This window comes from Chiloscyllium plagiosum, unplaced genomic scaffold (genome assembly GCF_037043375.1).
Source record: "Chiloscyllium plagiosum isolate Xiang-an unplaced genomic scaffold, Cpla_swu_hap1 HiC_scaffold_15, whole genome shotgun sequence".
NCBI classification, from domain to species: Eukaryota; Metazoa; Chordata; class Chondrichthyes; order Orectolobiformes; family Hemiscylliidae; genus Chiloscyllium; species Chiloscyllium plagiosum.
Window position 1 is genome coordinate 55945297 of NW_028270153.1, and position 17475 is coordinate 55962771.

Below are 17475 nucleotides of genomic sequence, written 5' to 3' on the forward strand. Positions count from 1 at the left end.
TGACAAATGTCTATCTCTGCCTCCTATAAGGTTGTTTGACGTCATCCCATCCTTTGCTTACCATTATCTGCTCCCTCCATCTGCGCTGCCCCTCACAGCATCTTATCACTAAGCCCTTTTAATTGGGGTTTGTTCCTGTGTCTCTGTACAAGTGGGGAAACAGATGTTTTTGCTGTTTGCCCATACATCCACCATTGTTCTGTAATCACGTCTCATGCTAACATACCATTTTCTTTAACGGATTATATGTTTCCTCATTTTTGCTAAGTCAGCTCTCGTCCGAAACAATCCCAAACTAATGTAAATTCATTTACTCTGTATCAGAACTTATAATTGCAGAAATAACATTAATTCACCTATATCCCACAGAAATAGAACCAGTCGGACTCAAGGTTGGGATACAGACAGACTCTAAACTCACACCATTAATGCATTGTCTGAACTGTCACCTGTTTTTTTTACAAAACCTTGTAATCTCGGGAATGTGACTTGAAAGATGTCCTGCAATTTACATAATAATGAATTGAAACCTGCAACCCATTCTAATGATTAAGGACTTAACAGCACGGTGGCACAGTGGTTAGCACTGCTGCCTCACAGCGCTAGAGACCCGGGTTCAATTCCCGCCTCAGGCGACTGACTGTGTGGAGTTTGCACGTTCTCCCTGTGTCTGCGTGGGTTTCCTCCGGGTGCTCCGGTTTCCTCCCACAGTCCAAAAATGTGCAGGTGAATTGGCCATGCTAAATTGCCCGTAGTGTTAGGTAAGGGGTAAATGTAGGGGTATGGGTGGGTTGCGCTTCGGCGGGTCGGTGTGGACTTGTTGGGCCGAAGGGCCTGTTTCCACACTGTAAACTAATCTAATCTAAAGCAATCTAGGTATGTTCAATAGATTGAATCAGTTGTGTGACACTTTGATCTTTTACTATAAATTCAGTGTCCTATGATCCTGCCCCACTAGCTACCTGACGAAGGAGCAGTACTCCGAAATCTTGTACTTCCAAATAAACCTGTTGAACTATAACCTGGTGTTGTGTGATTTTAACCATTGTCTTTAACACAGGTAAGCCTCACTGCTCCTGTATAAAGATGGTGGCGCACCGCCTTCAAATTGCTTCTGCGCATGCGTCACAGACGCTGCCGTTGAAATCCCGTCGGTTGCCGACCCTCGCGATGTTGCTTTTTCCTGACCAGCGCACTGGCGCTGCCGCCGCCGCCGGCCATCATGAGGAGGTTCAGGGCCGTCAGGGGTCTCTTACCGTCTACCGTCCCCCGGGCTCATGGGCAGTTGGGGGCCGCCACCGTGGTCAGGCACAGGCAGGACGGGCCGGCGCGGCCTCCCAGCGCTGCGGGACTGGCGGGTGTGCCGACTCTGAGGGAGTTTCTGCGGGCGGTGCCCCAGGATAATGTGGGGAGCGGGCCGGGCGAGCAGGTGGAGGGTCCGCCGCCCTACCTGAGCGGGCCTGGAGTCTCCTGCAGCGGCCGGAGAGGTGGGTCCACCTGCCCATCTCGCTGCTTGCGATGCTGCAGTGTTTCAATCCGATTTCTCCGTTAGCAAACGCCGGAGCCTCAAAAAATCCAACGCTGCAGGTTTCCTAAGGCTCTCCTTATGAACATTAAATTTGTACAACAAGGCACAGTATTGGAGCATTTGCTAAAGCTCCTGTGATTTAAATTTAGGTATTTGGATAAATAGACAAGTTGACACTTGGAGGGATGTGCTGCTGCAAACTGAACGAATGTATCTGAGGATACAGTTTAGGAGCAGGAATAGGCCATTCAGTCCCTTGGACCATTTAGGAAGTTTGTGACTGATGTAATTGTAACTTTAAATCTGCATTCTGCCCACCCCGATAAAGTTTTATCACCTTGCTCAATAGACAGGAATCTATCTGTCATACCTTAAAAGTATTCAAAGACTGGCAATGGAGACAGTCCAGAGAATGTGGTTTCTGGGTTTGAAGGGACTGTCTTTAGAGGAGAGGATGCATAGTTTAGTCTGTACTCATTGCAGTTTAGAAGAATGAGAGGTGACCTTAGACATGTAAGGTTCTTTGGGAACTTGATAGCGTAGATGCGGAAAGGTGGTTTCCCCTTTTGGGATAGTCTTGGACCAGAGAGCATAATCTTAGAATTTGGGATTGTGGATTCAAGACTGGTAAGAAATTTCTTTTCCTGGAGCAGAATGAATCTGGAATTATTCACAGCAATAGCTTTGAAGGATAGGTTGTTAAGTATTCTGAAGGTTGAGAGACAGGTACAGGGAAAAGGCAGGAAAATGGAGCTGAGAATTTCCAGATCAGCTGTGATATCATTGAAAAACAGAGTAGATGTGAGCTAAATGATCAGCATCTGCACTGTTTAATAGATATGTGAATTCTGATTACAGTCTTTTCAGGAAGAGTTCCAAGACTCATGACCTTTGACAAAAGAACATCTCCAATCCATTTTAATTGAGCGACTCCTGATTTTTAAACAGTGTCACTTTGTTCTACATTCTGTTAAGAGGAAACATTCTCTTCACATCTACCCTGTCAAGGCCATTCAGTATGTTATATACTTAATCAAGTCGCCTTTTTACTCTAAACTTTCGTAGATACAAGCCTGGCATGTTCAACTTTTTCTCAAGATTTTTGTCCATTCCAACTTTTATTATAGTCTACTGAACCACCTTTGAACTGCCTCTTAACCATCTTCAACTTTAAAGTGATCAGTACTGTGCAGAGTCAACATATGTTATGACTGATTACTTAGTATCATTCTAACACAAATTGTGCACTTTATCTGGTAATGTTACTCTGCAGACTTATCTGACCACCTCACTACCAACTGTCTCATGTCCATTTGTTAGCTGTCAGATAGATGGAGGGTTGCACAATTTCATTGTGTAGATGTGGATTTGACTTACAGGACTAGGAGGAAATAAGAGCGTGGAACTATGGGTTTGCTCTTGTAGGGAGTTGAGAAAGATTGGTGGGCTGAGTGGCCTCCTTTGCTGCTACCATTATATGACGCTATGATTCTTGCCTTCTGATTCCTTGTGAAAACAGTTGGCTTTGAGGATTCACAAGGCTGGAGTTTTTTTTTGATGGAAGCCTTGCATAATTCTGAATAGTTTAATTGCCTCATACAATTGTATGTCTTTAAGTGGCAGTGTGCTTTCAGATTAATGCTTCCAACCACTTGTGTTTTGTGTGTATGGTTGGTGAATCTAGTTTTTGTCTGCAGCTTGCACCTTTTTTCATAAATGGGGTTAATCCTGCATACAAATAGTCAATACCTAGCTTGGGTAGAAGTTGAAAAGTCCACCATTATTTCATTATGTTCACGCAATTAATGTCTTATTTCTCTGACGTGAAAACATTGGTTATACTCTTGGCAAAAGAGTTTCAAGTGAGGGAGAAGGAAATCAACTGTTTCTGGTTATTTTGGCCAGTTTGGTTTTCAAATTTCTAAGTGACGAAACTACCTAAAACCGTGCCATCAGTGATAGACAGTACACAGAGGCAACTCGATTATCCAAATACCAATTATCTGAAAATCGGATTATCTGAAGGAGATCTCGAGTCCCGATAGAAACATTACATCAAAGACGTGTTTCCAACAGTGATCGCGTCTTTTGTTTACAGTGATTAAACAGGCACCATCTCTAAATGACTAACCTCCCGCCCTCCCTCTCTCTCCACACTTTCCCTGGAGTTCTACAGAGGGGTATATCCTAAGCCAGCCTCTTCCCCCCCCCCCCCCCCCCCCCCCCGCCATATCCGTTCCCAGGAATAATCTCTCCAATACTATCCTGTACATGGCAAACATGGAACCTGTCAAAAAATTGTAGTAAAATGTTGTGTTGGGGGCGGGGTCTCGCGCACTGTGTGCTGCTGTAGTCTCCTGCATAGGGAGCAGATTTCAAAAACTCCATGCCCCAGAGGAAAGACATTTAATCGATTTTCCAAATAATCGATTATCTGAACCGAAATATTGCCCGCCCATCACATTCAGATAATCGAGTTTCCACAGTATTGGGTAACATATTGTACATACAGTGTAACATAGCCATGTTTACAATAAAAGTAAAATTGTGACATTTTAACACAGCATTTTCTTATGTATAACCCGGGGGGGGGGGAGCTGTTTTTGGCAAAAAATGAAATGTCATAAATTGATAATCATACAAATGATAGTAATGAAATTGAATGCGTTATAACACTGTCATTATACTCATACTGCGTATAAAATAGGTGCTGAAGTTGTTCATGATTTATTGTATTCAGTTTTACTGAAGTAACTGGCATGCATCTGTTATTTTTAAAAAACCATGTTACATGATAACACACATTTATATACGATTCTTTTTAGTAAGAATGTAAGAATGTTCATTTGCCGAGTGTTGCTGTATTTAATTTACCAGTACCCACAATTTGTCTTGATTCTCATTTCTAGTATTTGATTTGTTTCAATTTTTGTCATTTTTAGTGTATTTTGAAACTTATGGGTGTCAAATGAACGTTAATGACACAGAAATTGCTTGGTCTATCCTCCAGAAAAATGGTTATGTGAAAAGTAGTAGCTGTGCAGAGGTAAATTATATCAGTATAATTATTGTTGATTTTTGCTTATGACCAGTATTTGATATGTTTACCACATAATAAATTGACAATAGATGTGGCAAATTCATGCTTTTCAAAATTGTAGCCATACCGTGTTGTATTAAAAATATTAAAGCAAGAAAGAGAATAACCCCTTTGTTTCCCATTCTCCATGGGTGCCTGTCAATGACTAGACATTTAAACTGCGGATCTGAAGAAGCATCGCAGTTGAATTTCTCAGTTTTCTTGGAATCTAGTGACACAGCTGCAATTTGAAAAAAGCTTGGTTTAATTTACTTGGTAGTTAGCAGTTTTCATAAAACAGTCAAGGTGCCTGAGCAATTGACATGTTAAAATTGCACCCTCATTAGCAATTTGGAACAGTGTAGTAGCATCCGAAGTATTCACCTTAATTTCAACAGATCTATTAAAATTTAACAACTGAAAGAATAAGGATACTACTAGAGTAAAAGATGAATGATTAAGAACAGAGGTCTATTAAATGTGCAGATACTGCTTGGAAATGTTAGGTGACATAGTACTGCGTTACTTGTAGACACAGAACTGTATTTTGAGCTATTTCTTTAAAAAAAGCTGTTAACAACTAAAATATTCATGCAACAAGATTTCTATTCTGTTCTTGGACTTTATCAGTCCTGAGGGCTCATTTATAAGAATGTAAAAATAGGAGCAGGAGTAAGACATCTAGTCCCTAGAGACTGCTCTGCATTCAAGAAAGTCAGAGCTGATCTTTTTGTGGACTCAGCTCCACTTACCCACCTGCTCACCATAACCCTTAATTCCTTTAGTGTTCAAAACTCTATCAATTCAACAATGATGTGGAGTTGCCACTGTAGAACTGGGTGTAATTTGACTTCTGACTTTGTGCACCCAAGTTATAGTCCAACAGGTTTATTTGAAATCACAAGCTTTCTGAGCACTGCTGCTTCAGGTGAAGTGACTTCACCTGACAAAGGAGCAACGCTCTGAAAGCTTGTGATTTCAAATGAACCTGTTGGACTATAACCTGGAGTTCCGTTAATTCTGACTCTATTTAACAAAGTAACCTCAACTGCATGGGGCAGGCAATTCCACAGATTCATAATCCTTTGGATGAAGAAGTTCCTCCTCAATTCAGTCCTTATTTTGAGGCTATGACCCCTAGTTCTAGTTTTGCCTGCCAGTGAAACAATCTCCCTGATTCTATTTTTTTCTATACCCTTCAAAGTTTTACATGCTTCTATAAGATACCTCAACCCCACCCCCATTCTCCTAAATTCCAGTGGGTATAGTCCCATTTTACTCCATCTCTCATTAGCTAACCCTCTCAACTCCAGAATCAACTTAGTGAACCTCCTCTGCAACCCCGCCAGTGCCAGTATGTCCTTTTTCGAGTAAGGAGACCAAAACTGTACACAGTACTCCAGATCAACACCCTATACAGCCACAGCATAACCCCTCTGCTAAAAGTATGGAGTTTAAAAACAAGAACAATATTCCATTTGCCGCCTTAATTATCAATTGCACATGTGAACTGACATTTTGAGACTCATGCGCAAGAAACCCAGGTTCCTCTGCGCAGCAGCATGCTGCAATTTTTCATCATTTAAATAATAGAATATTTTGCAGTTATTCCTACCAAAATGGATGACCTTGCATTTACCAAAATTGTACTCCAACTGCCAGACCCTCCAATCAGCCAGTATTCCACTGCCAACTTTGTGTCCTCTGCACACTTTGCTATCCTACTCGTCTTAAGTGTCATCTACAATCTTTGACACACTACACTTGGGCCCCAAATCATCTATGTAAATTGTAAACAATGCCAACCCAACACTGATCCCTGAGGTCCACTGCTAGCCACTGATCTCCCAACTAGAAAGCACCCATTTATCCTCAATCTTTGCTTTGTGTTAATTATCCAATCCTCTATCTACGCAGCAGCCTTTTGTGTGACACCGTGTCAAATGCCTTGTGGAAACCCTAGTATACCACATCCACCAGTTCCCAGTTGTCCACCTTGCTTGTTCCAGTAAATTAGTTGAACCTCTTTCATGAACCCATGCTGCATCTGCCTGATGGGATACTTGCTATTCAGATGTCTTGCTATTTCATCCTTGATGATATGTTTAAGCATTTTCCCCCAATGCAGAAGTTAAACTAACAGGCTTATTGTTGCCCGCCTCTTGTCTTTTTTTTAAACATTGGCGTCACACTGCTGTTTTCCAATCTGCTGGAACCACTCCAGAGTCCAGAGAACTTTGGTAAATTACCACGTGTGCGTTTACTGTTTCCACCACCACTTCCTTTTGTATTCTGGGATGCATTCCATCAGGGCCAGAAGACCTGTCTCCCTTTAGCCCCATTAGCTTGGCAACGCTACCTCTTCTGTGATAATTGTTTCTAGGACCTGACCTGCTGTACCTTCCCTGCCATGTTATTTGTGTTTTTCTTTTAATTTGACAATGTAAATCAGGATTTCTCAATATTTGGGTTATAATTTTTTTGACTATCGAATATGTGAAAACCCTCCAGTAGTTAAATTTTGTTTAATGGAGACAAGGGAAAAAAAAACTTGAGACAGAAATGGAACAAATGGCTCTCTGTATTGCAATTTGTCATATAGATTGCTCAATAGTATTGTGTGATGTTATGCAGTCCAATACTGTGATGTTTACATGCAGAATCATTGGATATCCTAGCAGTTTGGAATTAATATTTTTGAAGTGTGACTTTCTACTCCACTTTATATGAAAAAACTAGTTTAAAAACAGACAAAACTGCAGGAATGCAGCCACATCTTTATTTCTGCAGTGTATTGGTGTATATTCTATTTCAGTTAATTCTGTTCATTATCTCATTGTTTCAGCATTTTGCTCCAATACTATTGTTATCTCTAATTTAGTAAAATACACTTGAGTATGCATTTAGATTTCAGTGCATTTTTGATGTAATGACCATTTGAGAACAAATCTGACTTGTCTTTATTTTGATGCAGGCAGATGTGATCTTGCTAGTAACATGTTCAATCAGGTATTCTCTTTCTCTGTATCTTACGAAATTTATTTTAATCTGTATTCTTGTGTGTTTTTTGCAATTTTGTCAATTTAATTTCATTCACTTTTGTGGTGTAAATGTTCAGTCACCAGTTGCTGTCAGAGATCAGTTGTAAATCAGACCTCCCACCATTGATCTTGAAGTGGAAGTGAGGCATGCTGCCACTTTATGTATAGAATGAATGTTATATCATCCAACCAAAAAGAGTCAGCAACACCTATTAGCTGCTACCAAATTATTGGGTGAGGGAGGAGTATCACATTAAGACAAACCTGGGGAGCTACAAGTTACAGTATATCATAAGTAAATGTAAGCTGTGAGTGTATAAGGAAAAAAAAACTTTTAATTGCAGGGAGAAGGCAGAGCAAACGATCTGGAACAGGCTGAAGCAGCTTGCGTCCCTGAAATCCAAGCGAACAAAATCTCAAGTTCCACTTAAAATAGGAATTTTAGGTATGTTAGCTAAACTAATGTTTTTGATGCAGATATATGGCTAACCACAGAGGGAATCCATCTAACCAAGTTTTGCTAGTTTGAATGTCATCAGTCAGCAAGTTGAAACACATCAGTCATAGTGATTGTAGTTGTATGGAGCTCTTTGCTTTCGAAATGGCTAGCTTTTCCTCAACCAATACTCATAACTCTAGTATCAAAGTGAAATAAAAACACTGCACTTCAAAAAAACAAAAGATAGATATACTGAAGATATAGTGACCCAGTGATGGTATTTGAATATGGATTAATGGATGGATGTATTTAACATCATAATTCTGATATATCTCTGTTTGCCATTACTCCAGCTGATTATTATAATCATCCTTATGGATTCAGGGCCCACAGTTAACGAACACATGCATTTAATGATTTATAGACAGTTTTCAGATAGTTTTAATTTCAGATGCAGCAGATACAATACTTTATTAATTAGATAAGTTACACATCCTGTGACAGTCGAGGATTGTTCACTGAAACCAAAGGGTGAGCTCAGTGTGTGTGTTAATCTCATTAAAGTTGTTAAGGCAGCATCCTGCCTTTCCCTTGGTCTTAGACCAGAAGAGAGAGTCTATCTTGCTTCTGAAGAACATAGTTCCTTGCTGAGCTGTACCCCCTGATGAGGACTGGCCTCCGACCCTGATCAGTTGTTGATGTATCCTATTTTTAGGGCCTGCATCAATGTCCCATTTGAATCCTTTAGCCAGTGGACACTCATGCCAGAATACATGTAGCTCCTTGCTTATCCCCAAGCTTAAGGTCAGTTTACAAATGTGACAAAAGACCCTTCTGTTTTTATTACCTCAACAATTTGGGGCACCAAGTTTCAGTGGTCTACTAATATTTGTAACCTTTATCCTTCATCTGACTTCTGTCCATGTTTTTTAGATTGTTTATGTTTTGGATATATAAAAAGATTCAGAGCTGTCTCAGTGAAATTTATTACAAGTTCAATTTGGCAAAAAGAAAATTTGGCAGTTGCGATAGAATGCTTTGCAATCCATGAGGCACCTGCATCAACAACTGGTTCGAAGGGAACACCTCTTGTGCGATGCACCTCACGTGATCTGTGCCGAGGATCACTTTCCTAACTAGGGCTGTAGAGCAAAACTGAATAGATGGGGCGGGGTTCTGGATTGGGTATAAGTTGGCTTACAAAGCATATAGGCCTGACAGCATTGCAGGACGGCAATTTAGGTAATGATGCCCAGAGTGAGCTCGGAAAGGCAGGGTGTGCCAATTTTTATGAAACAATGAATAAGATCAAAGTGGAAAGAAAAAGCAAAATTACTGAAACTATATAAATGCATGTGTCATTTGTAACTAAGTCAGTCAATGGCACAAATAGTGATCTTATTGCCATTTTAGAGAAACGGTGACAAGGAGATCAAATCTGGGGCCATCAGTGTGTGTGACTTCTTGAAAGGACAAGTTGGAGGGAAAGGGTATGGCAGATGGGATGAATACGATAGCAAGAAATAGTCATGGACCCGATGATGTAGAATCATATGGGTGGTGATAAGAAATAACGAAGGAGAGGACACTGGAAATATTTAATAACAGTAACTGTACTGTAGGACAAAATAAATCAGGAGATAATGAAGGCATGTGAAAAAGGTAGTACATTAATTTTGTTGACTTTATCTTCTTGTCGATAAGGCAGGTTGGCAGGTGTGGTCACAAGGAAAAAATACATTAAATATTTTTGGGCAAATTTTCAGAATAACACATTGCAGATCCAACCAGGGGTTAGGATGGTTTGGATCATGTAATGTACAATAAGGCATGTTTAATAAATGATCTCGGAACAAATCCCGGAGGAAATAGTGACCAAGTAGAATTTAGCGTTCAGTTTGAGAGTCAGAAGCAATTTTGCTAAATTAAAGGGTAATTACAAAAAGTGGGGGCAGAATGGGTTCAAGGGGATTAGCAGGAAAGGCAGTCAGGGAACATTGGTGGACAATTTAGGCATTTGCTATCATAATCTACATAGTTCATACTTTCAAAAGTGAGGAAGAAGGATTCTCAGGGGATATACCAAGTATGGTTAACCAAGGAAGTTGAGGTTAGTATCACATTGGAAGAATAGAACAGTGATAAAGATTGGTAGTAAGACAGAAGATTAGGAAAGGCTTTAAAAGAAACAAAACTGCAAAAAAATGAGAACTTAAACTTAGATGATAAACTAGCAAGTAATGTCAAACCAGTATGAGTTTATTTAAATATACAAAAGGAAGTTGAGATGCTGAAGTTGAGAAAGAGCATCTGGGAAATAATGGGAAAATAGGAAGTGGCCAAGGAGCTGAATAAATATTTTACATCAGGTGGCATATTAGAAACTAATAATAACGTTCCAAACAATCCTAAATAATCAAGGAGCAAAATAAAAGGAGGAAATAAATACAGGAGCTATCGCTGGAGAAACTCCAGGTCGGTGCTTTCCCGATAGCTTGCTTCCTGGGATATTAATGGAAGTAGCTACAGAGTGGTAATTGCCCAAGATATTTTAGATTCTGGAAAAAGTCAGATGATTGGCAGTTGTCCCATGTAATGTGCTTATCAAAAATGGAGGAAGCTTAATAACATAACTAAGCCAGATGTTTTAATATCTGTCATTGGGAAAATTGAAGTCTATTCTAAAGAATGTAGAATGCATAATATAATCAAGCAGAATCAATATAACCTCATGACGAGTATATCATGCCTGACAAAGTTACTGTAGATCCTTGGAGAGATATCAAGCATGATAAATGAAGGTAAACCATTACATGCCATATATTTGGATTTCCAAAACTTGTTTGATAAAGCTATCAGCCATAAGACTAGTTCTTAATAAAGTAAGAGTCCATAGTAGTGCAGTAGTATTTAAGCATGGTTTGAGGATTAGGCTAACTAATAGACTCCTGAGATTAAGGGCGTTCACTTTCAGGATGCCATCTTTTAACTAGTGGTGTGCCATATAAATCCGTGCCGAAGCACCATTATTTGCAATATATAAATGTCTTAATGAGAAAAGTGAATGTATTATTCACAAGTTTGTGGATGACACATAAAAAGAAGGGAAGCCAAATGGTGAGGATGATACAGGGCTACACAGTAGTCAGCACTGCTGCATCCTGCCACAGTGCCAAGGACCTGGGTTTGAATCCATCCTCTAGCAAATATATCTGTGTGGAGTTTGTAAATTCACCCTGTGTTTGTGAATTTTGTTTGCGTATTCCAGTTTCCTCCCATAGTCCAAAGATGTGCAGGTTAGTTGGATTGACGATGCGAAATTGCCCATAGTGCCAAGGGATTTGCAAGCTGGATGGACTGGCATGGGAAATGCAGAATTACAAGAATAGGGTTGTGAGTTTGATCTGTGTGGGATGCTCTTCGAGGGTCGGTATAGATGGAATGAATGGCCTGCTTCCGCATTGTAGATTGTATGATTCTATGACACTGTTAGAAAGAGGTTTTCGGACAAGTTACGTGAATGGACAAAAGGTTGGCAGATAGGAATATAATATAGGAATTTGTGAGGTTATGCACTTTGAATGGAAGAATAGAGGGGTGGGGGTGGTGAGTTCTTCACATCAGTGATGAAAAGCTATGGTTTGAGTCACATTTTTAATCAGTAATACTTTTATGTATTGTTTTTAATAAAACAAGTTTTAATTAGTAAGGGAATCAATGGAGTTGTCAATTATCAACTCAGCTGAAAAATGTGTTGCTGGAAAAGCGCAGCAGGTCAGGCAGCATCATTCCTGAAGAAGGGCTTATGCCCGAAACGTCGATTCTCCTGCTCCTTTGATGCTGCCTGACCTGCTGCGCTTTTCCAGCAACACATTATCAACTCAGCTGAAAAATGTGTTGCTGGAAAAGCGCAGCAGGTCAGGCAGCATCAAAGGAGCAGGAGAATCGACGTTTCGGGCATAAGCCCTTCTTCAGGAATGATGCTGCCTGACCTGCTGCGCTTTTCCAGCAACACATTTTTCAGCTCTGATCTCCAGCATCTGCAGTCCTCACTTTCTCCTAATTACCAACTCAGCCATGATCTTATTGAATAACAGAGCAGATTTGATGGGCTGAATGGCCTACATTTGCTATTGTGTATCATGGTCTTAATTTATTGGCTGCATTTGCTGACAGCTACACATGCGCGTTATGCACTGCTTCAGACTGTGCATGTGCACATTTCAGGTGGATGGGTAGGGGAGAGAGGTGCTCAGGACTGAGGGTGGGAGGTGTGAAGGGATGAGGAGGACCAAGAAGAGGAAGGGCGATCGGGATCTAGGAAAGAACCAGGGAGATGGGCGACAAAGAAGATCCAGAAGGTAGGAGTGGCATATAAGGGAGACAGGGCTTCACAGCCCCTGCGCTCTTCTTATTGACCCTCTTGCCCCAACTGCTGGGCTGTCCTTTGTCCCATTTCAGGCATTCCCCCACCCACTGATTATTGTGACTACAGTGTACAGCATTTTCTCAGGGTCCTGTAAGGTTAATGCTGGACTTGATTTTGAATAAGGCTAACTCTACTGATGATTCAATATTTTAAACTCTTAGCATTTTTAAATTGGATATTGATGTTTACAAGTGATCAAATAGTGGCACTAATATGAAAACAGAATTTAATAGTTCTGTCCAACATCCTTTAACTTTAAAGCATTTTAATGGAAATGTTTGCTGTAGGTGAATTGGGATATGCTAGACTGTTAAAATATGTAATAAGTCTGCAGTGTTAAATAATCTGTTTCCCTGCTTGTTTAAAGTCATTCTGATGAAAATGATATAATTAAAAAACTCAGGTCAATGTAAATTCTTTATAAATTGGAAGTTTATTAACTGAAATGTAGTGATTTTTTTTCTGGGTTATAATGATAGGATGCATGGCTGAGAGACTTAAAGAGGAGATCCTGGAAAAGGAGCAACTTGTCGATGTAATTGCTGGACCAGATTCCTACCGTGATCTTCCGAGACTCCTAACAGTGGCTGAAGCAGGCCAAAAGGCTGTGAATGTTTTATTGTCATTGGATGAAACCTATGCAGATGTCATGCCAGTTCAAGTCAATACCATGACAAAGTCTGCATTTGTGTAAGTGTAATCTCTATTTACTAACTTACAGTTTGGGTTGGGAGTGTAATCTTTCAATTGAAGGATATGCTGTTTGTTGACCTCCAATCTGTACTCATTTCTATTCAATCTGTTAAGAAGCAAACAAAGGCCTTGGGGATTTGCAGAGAAAGCACAATATCAGCAAATGCATGTTGAATTCAGGAATTTCACTTTGGAACAAAAAATTTTGTGAATTTTCCATCTTCTGAAATTGCAGGTGCAGAACTGAACCCAATAGTGTCAATGGTGGGTTAGTTGGTAGCTCAGTTGGAAAGATAAGGTTTGGTCACAAATTTGCTTTGGCAAATGGAAGTCATGCCTGACCAATTTGATTACATTGGAGGTGATCAGGTGTGTAGAAGAGGGTAGTGCCGTTGACGAGGCCTCACACAGGAGGTAAAAGCACGCAGAGTCCAGGGTAATTTGGCAAGATGGTTCCAAAGTTGGCGTATTGGTAGTAGACAGAGTGGTGGTACAAGAATATTTGTGTCTCTGGAGGCTGGTATCTGTGGTGTACCACGGATACGTGCTGGATCCCTTTACTGTTCATGATATATGTGTAAAAATATAGGTAAGAATGTAGGGGTGTGATAAGTTTGTAGATGATGCAAAGGCTGGCCAAGTGGTTAATAGTGAGGAAGAAGGTCTTGGGTATTTAGAAGATACAGAAAGGTTGGTTAAATACGCAGATCAGTGACAGAGGAAATTTAACCCTGAAAGGTAAGGTGATGCTCTTTGGAAGAAGTAACAAGATAAGGGAGTACTCAGTAAATGGCACCTCAAAGGAACAAAAGGATCTTGGGGTGCTTGTCCACAGAACCCCGATGAGAGTTAGTTAATAGGGTGGTTAAGGCATGCAGGGAATTCACCTTTATTAGTTGTGGAATAGATTGTAAAAGCAGGGATGTTACGTTGGAGGTGTACAAAACTTTGGTAAGGAGGTAGCTTGGGTTCAGTGTGCAGTTCCAATTGCCATTCTATTGGAAAGATGTGATTGCAAAGGAAATTCATCAGGATATTGCCTGGGTTTGGAGCATTTTCGCTATGAAGCAAGACTGGATTGGCTGGGTTTGTTTTCTTTAGAGCAGAGAAAGCTGGGTAGGGACCTGGCTGAGGTGTAAAAGACTGAGCGGCTTGGCCAGGATGCAGCTGTTCCCTTCAGCTGAAGAGTCAATAATGGGGAAATTTTAAGGTCAAGGGCAAGAGGTTTAGAGGGGTTTTAAGTGTTAAGTCTTTTTATCCAGAGGGTGGTGAGAATCTGCCTAGGGAGGTGGTTGAACCAGGAAGACACTCCATCTTTAAAAAGTATATGGATGAGAACATCCAAGGCTTTGGATCAAGTGCTGGAAAGTGGGATTAGTGCAGATGAGCCAATGCATACAAGCCATCAATAGTTGTCATTTGGAACAAATAGCCTTGGCATGCATTTCTAATCCATGTTGCTATATCCAGTCAGCCTTCACCTGTCACAGTTTGGTCCTCGTAATTGTCCAGCATATGTTTACATGAAATACATGGTGCCTCTTCATTTTCTACGACTTGTACACAGTGTGCAAGTATGTAATTAGTGTCAGTTAACTGAGGAATATATCTAACATTTAAATTGCTCTGCTGTAAAGTTGTTTTTCTATCCCTGCCTATGAGCTAAACTGACCATTTCCGCTGTTTCTGCCCTACTGGTTCAGAATACAGAGGAACCTCGATTACCTAGCATTCGATTATCCAAATTTCAGATTATCCGTACAAGATCGCAGGGTCACAATGCTTGGCTAAACTATATTATCCAGCATTCGATTATCCGAATAGAATACTCCCCACCCGCGTCATTTGGATAATCGAGGTTCCTCTGTAGACTCTTTCCACAGTTTAAAGTTTATTTTTGTCCTATCTCAGCTTTCTGAGAATATTGCTTTTTCAGGTATATACAAGGACTTCTGGAAGAGCGCCTTCATGTGATTTATTTATCACTCCCTAATAAGAGTGTCTACCTTTGGAATGTTGTTAATCTCTGTAGTGAGTTCTGTGTCTCCCTACTTTGTCAAACTGTTGTGGAGAATTATTTTTTGGTGCTTGTTTTTCATTCAGTTAAATATTCAGCAGTACAGTATGTTGTTACATCAACGTGTCGCTATTGTTGTTGTTTTCCACGAACAGTTGCCAGGTCTGAATTATTTTGGCTAATGCTGAGGAAAGTCTGACTGAAAGAAACTATTTCTCTTGCTGTAGCTCTGTCATGCGTGGATGCAACAACATGTGTAGCTATTGCATTGTTCCTTTTACCCGTGGACGGGAACGAAGCAGACCAATTTCTTCAATTTTAAAAGAAGTCAAAATGCTTTCAGATCAGGTAATTAGCAATATTCCAATAGCTTTTGATATTCAGATATCAATCCACCATCCTGCAACTACATCTTTGCAATGGCTACCAAATCGTACTTATTTCAGTTTGCAGTCTTAATTCATTTATTTTGTTTCAAAGTTACATGAAAAAAAATCTTTAGTTTTATCCTTTCTCATATAATCTCCAGCCTTATTTGTTGATCAACTTTAATTTTTACTTTAGTACTCTCTATTCCTTCCTGTCGCAGTGTGGTTTCTTACCTTCTTATCTTGCCTTACCCCTACTTTATGATTCACCACAACTTACCAGATTTGATGCCTTGCTCTCACTTTTCAGTTTAAAATCCTCTCTACCTCCCAACTTGTGTTGCTTATAAGAATGCCAGTTCCAGAACAGTTCAGATGGAGACTGTACCCACAAAGCTGCCCAGTGTCATAAGGACCGGAACCGATTTCCCCCACAGCAATCTTTGAGACACTTGCTCATCTCGCTAATCTGATTTGCATTTGCATCCAGAGATTATGAACTTTTGAGTTTCTCTTTCTTAATATAGTGCCCAATTCCTTACTCGGATTCTGCAGAACTTCCTCCTTTGTCCTGCCTGTTGTAAACTGCACTCCATTAACCACCTAACTCCAGCACTCTATTCAGTTCTGAAGAAGGGTCATTGGACCCAAAACATTAATTCTGCTTTCTCTCCACAAGTGCTGCCAGACCTGAGATTTTCCAGCTATCTCTTTGTTCCAGCATTCCAAAGTAACTTGCAATAAGTTGACTAGTTTCATATGTTTCTCACATGAATGGCCTGTCTGCCCCAGTTAGGGAGAAACCAGGTTTTGCTGCTTTAATTAGCTAAGACCAGTTGCTTTTCTATAATCCTGCTTAGGGTTGGGAAGATTAGAGTGTGATTTAAATTTCAGTTAAACGATAGCTAGAAACAAAATTGGATTGGTACAAAGATTAAATTATTTTTACCCACTGGCTGCCACCATTCAGTCCTAGGTCTCTGCACAACAAATTCTTTGTTTGGCATTGACAGAATTTTCAGTGACCTTGCATGTTCTGACTCCTGGGTAACAAATTTTAACATGGAAGATTGACCTGATCTCTCGGAGAGGAGATCATTCACTGGGACTTAATGGAGTCATTCTAGGATTGGGTGAAAATCAGTGTGAAAAAGCAAGATAGAATTCTGAGTAATTGGTATATGCTGGATGTTATTCAGTGTCTTCTTCAATGGAGTTTTGCCTCTGATTTCAGGGAGTGAAGGAGGTTATGTTACTAGGACAGAATGTGAACAGTTACTGTGATACATCAGAGGTTTCACTTCATATGAAGGAACCTACACATCTGAGCCGTGGATTTAATACCATATACAAGAATAAACTTAGAGGCTTGCGTTTTGCTGACTTACTGGATCAGGTCTCGAGAATCGACCCTGAGATGAGAATCCGTTTCACATCTCCTCACCCCAAGGATTTCCCAGATGAGGTAAAATGGTGTCCGTTCTCTTCTGTTCAAATGGCTGTAATAAAGTTTATCTGCTATACTGGTCCTATATGCAGTCCTGCATAAATAAATTTTGGCAGTGTGTCAGCAATTTAATGTTCTTCAGAGAATCTATTTTGAAACGGATGCACATGCTCAAATCTCTGTGGGAGGCATGTGCTTTGGTGCAAAGGGGAAGAAATCCAAGAAGAAATTGTACTTTTAAAATTCTAAGATTGATGCATTCATTTGAGAACATTCAACAGATTTTGAAATATTAACCCTAACTCTAACCCATTTCTACAAAATTCCCTCTATTGCAGTATTTGACAGGCTGTTAAAAGCTGGGAAAATGTGATTGCATTATGTTTCTATTTTAGTTTAATTACTCTTCACATTTTGATTATATTTTCTCACAA

The 17475-nt window shown here is 40.1% G+C and overlaps 1 protein-coding gene across 1 annotated transcript in view; it reads left to right on the forward strand.

The window, feature by feature from the left end:
* The first annotated feature begins 1189 nt into the window (after positions 1-1189).
* Positions 1190-17475, forward strand: part of cdk5rap1 (CDK5 regulatory subunit associated protein 1) — a 28205-nt gene continuing 11919 nt past the window's right edge. The window contains exons 1-7 of the mRNA XM_043710176.2: positions 1190-1487; positions 4471-4574; positions 7582-7616; positions 7993-8093; positions 12996-13206; positions 15454-15574; positions 16829-17059. Of these exons, the coding sequence (XP_043566111.2) occupies positions 1223-1487; positions 4471-4574; positions 7582-7616; positions 7993-8093; positions 12996-13206; positions 15454-15574; positions 16829-17059 (1068 nt within the window). The 5' untranslated portion in view covers positions 1190-1222. The remainder of the gene's footprint in view (positions 1488-4470; positions 4575-7581; positions 7617-7992; positions 8094-12995; positions 13207-15453; positions 15575-16828; positions 17060-17475) is intronic.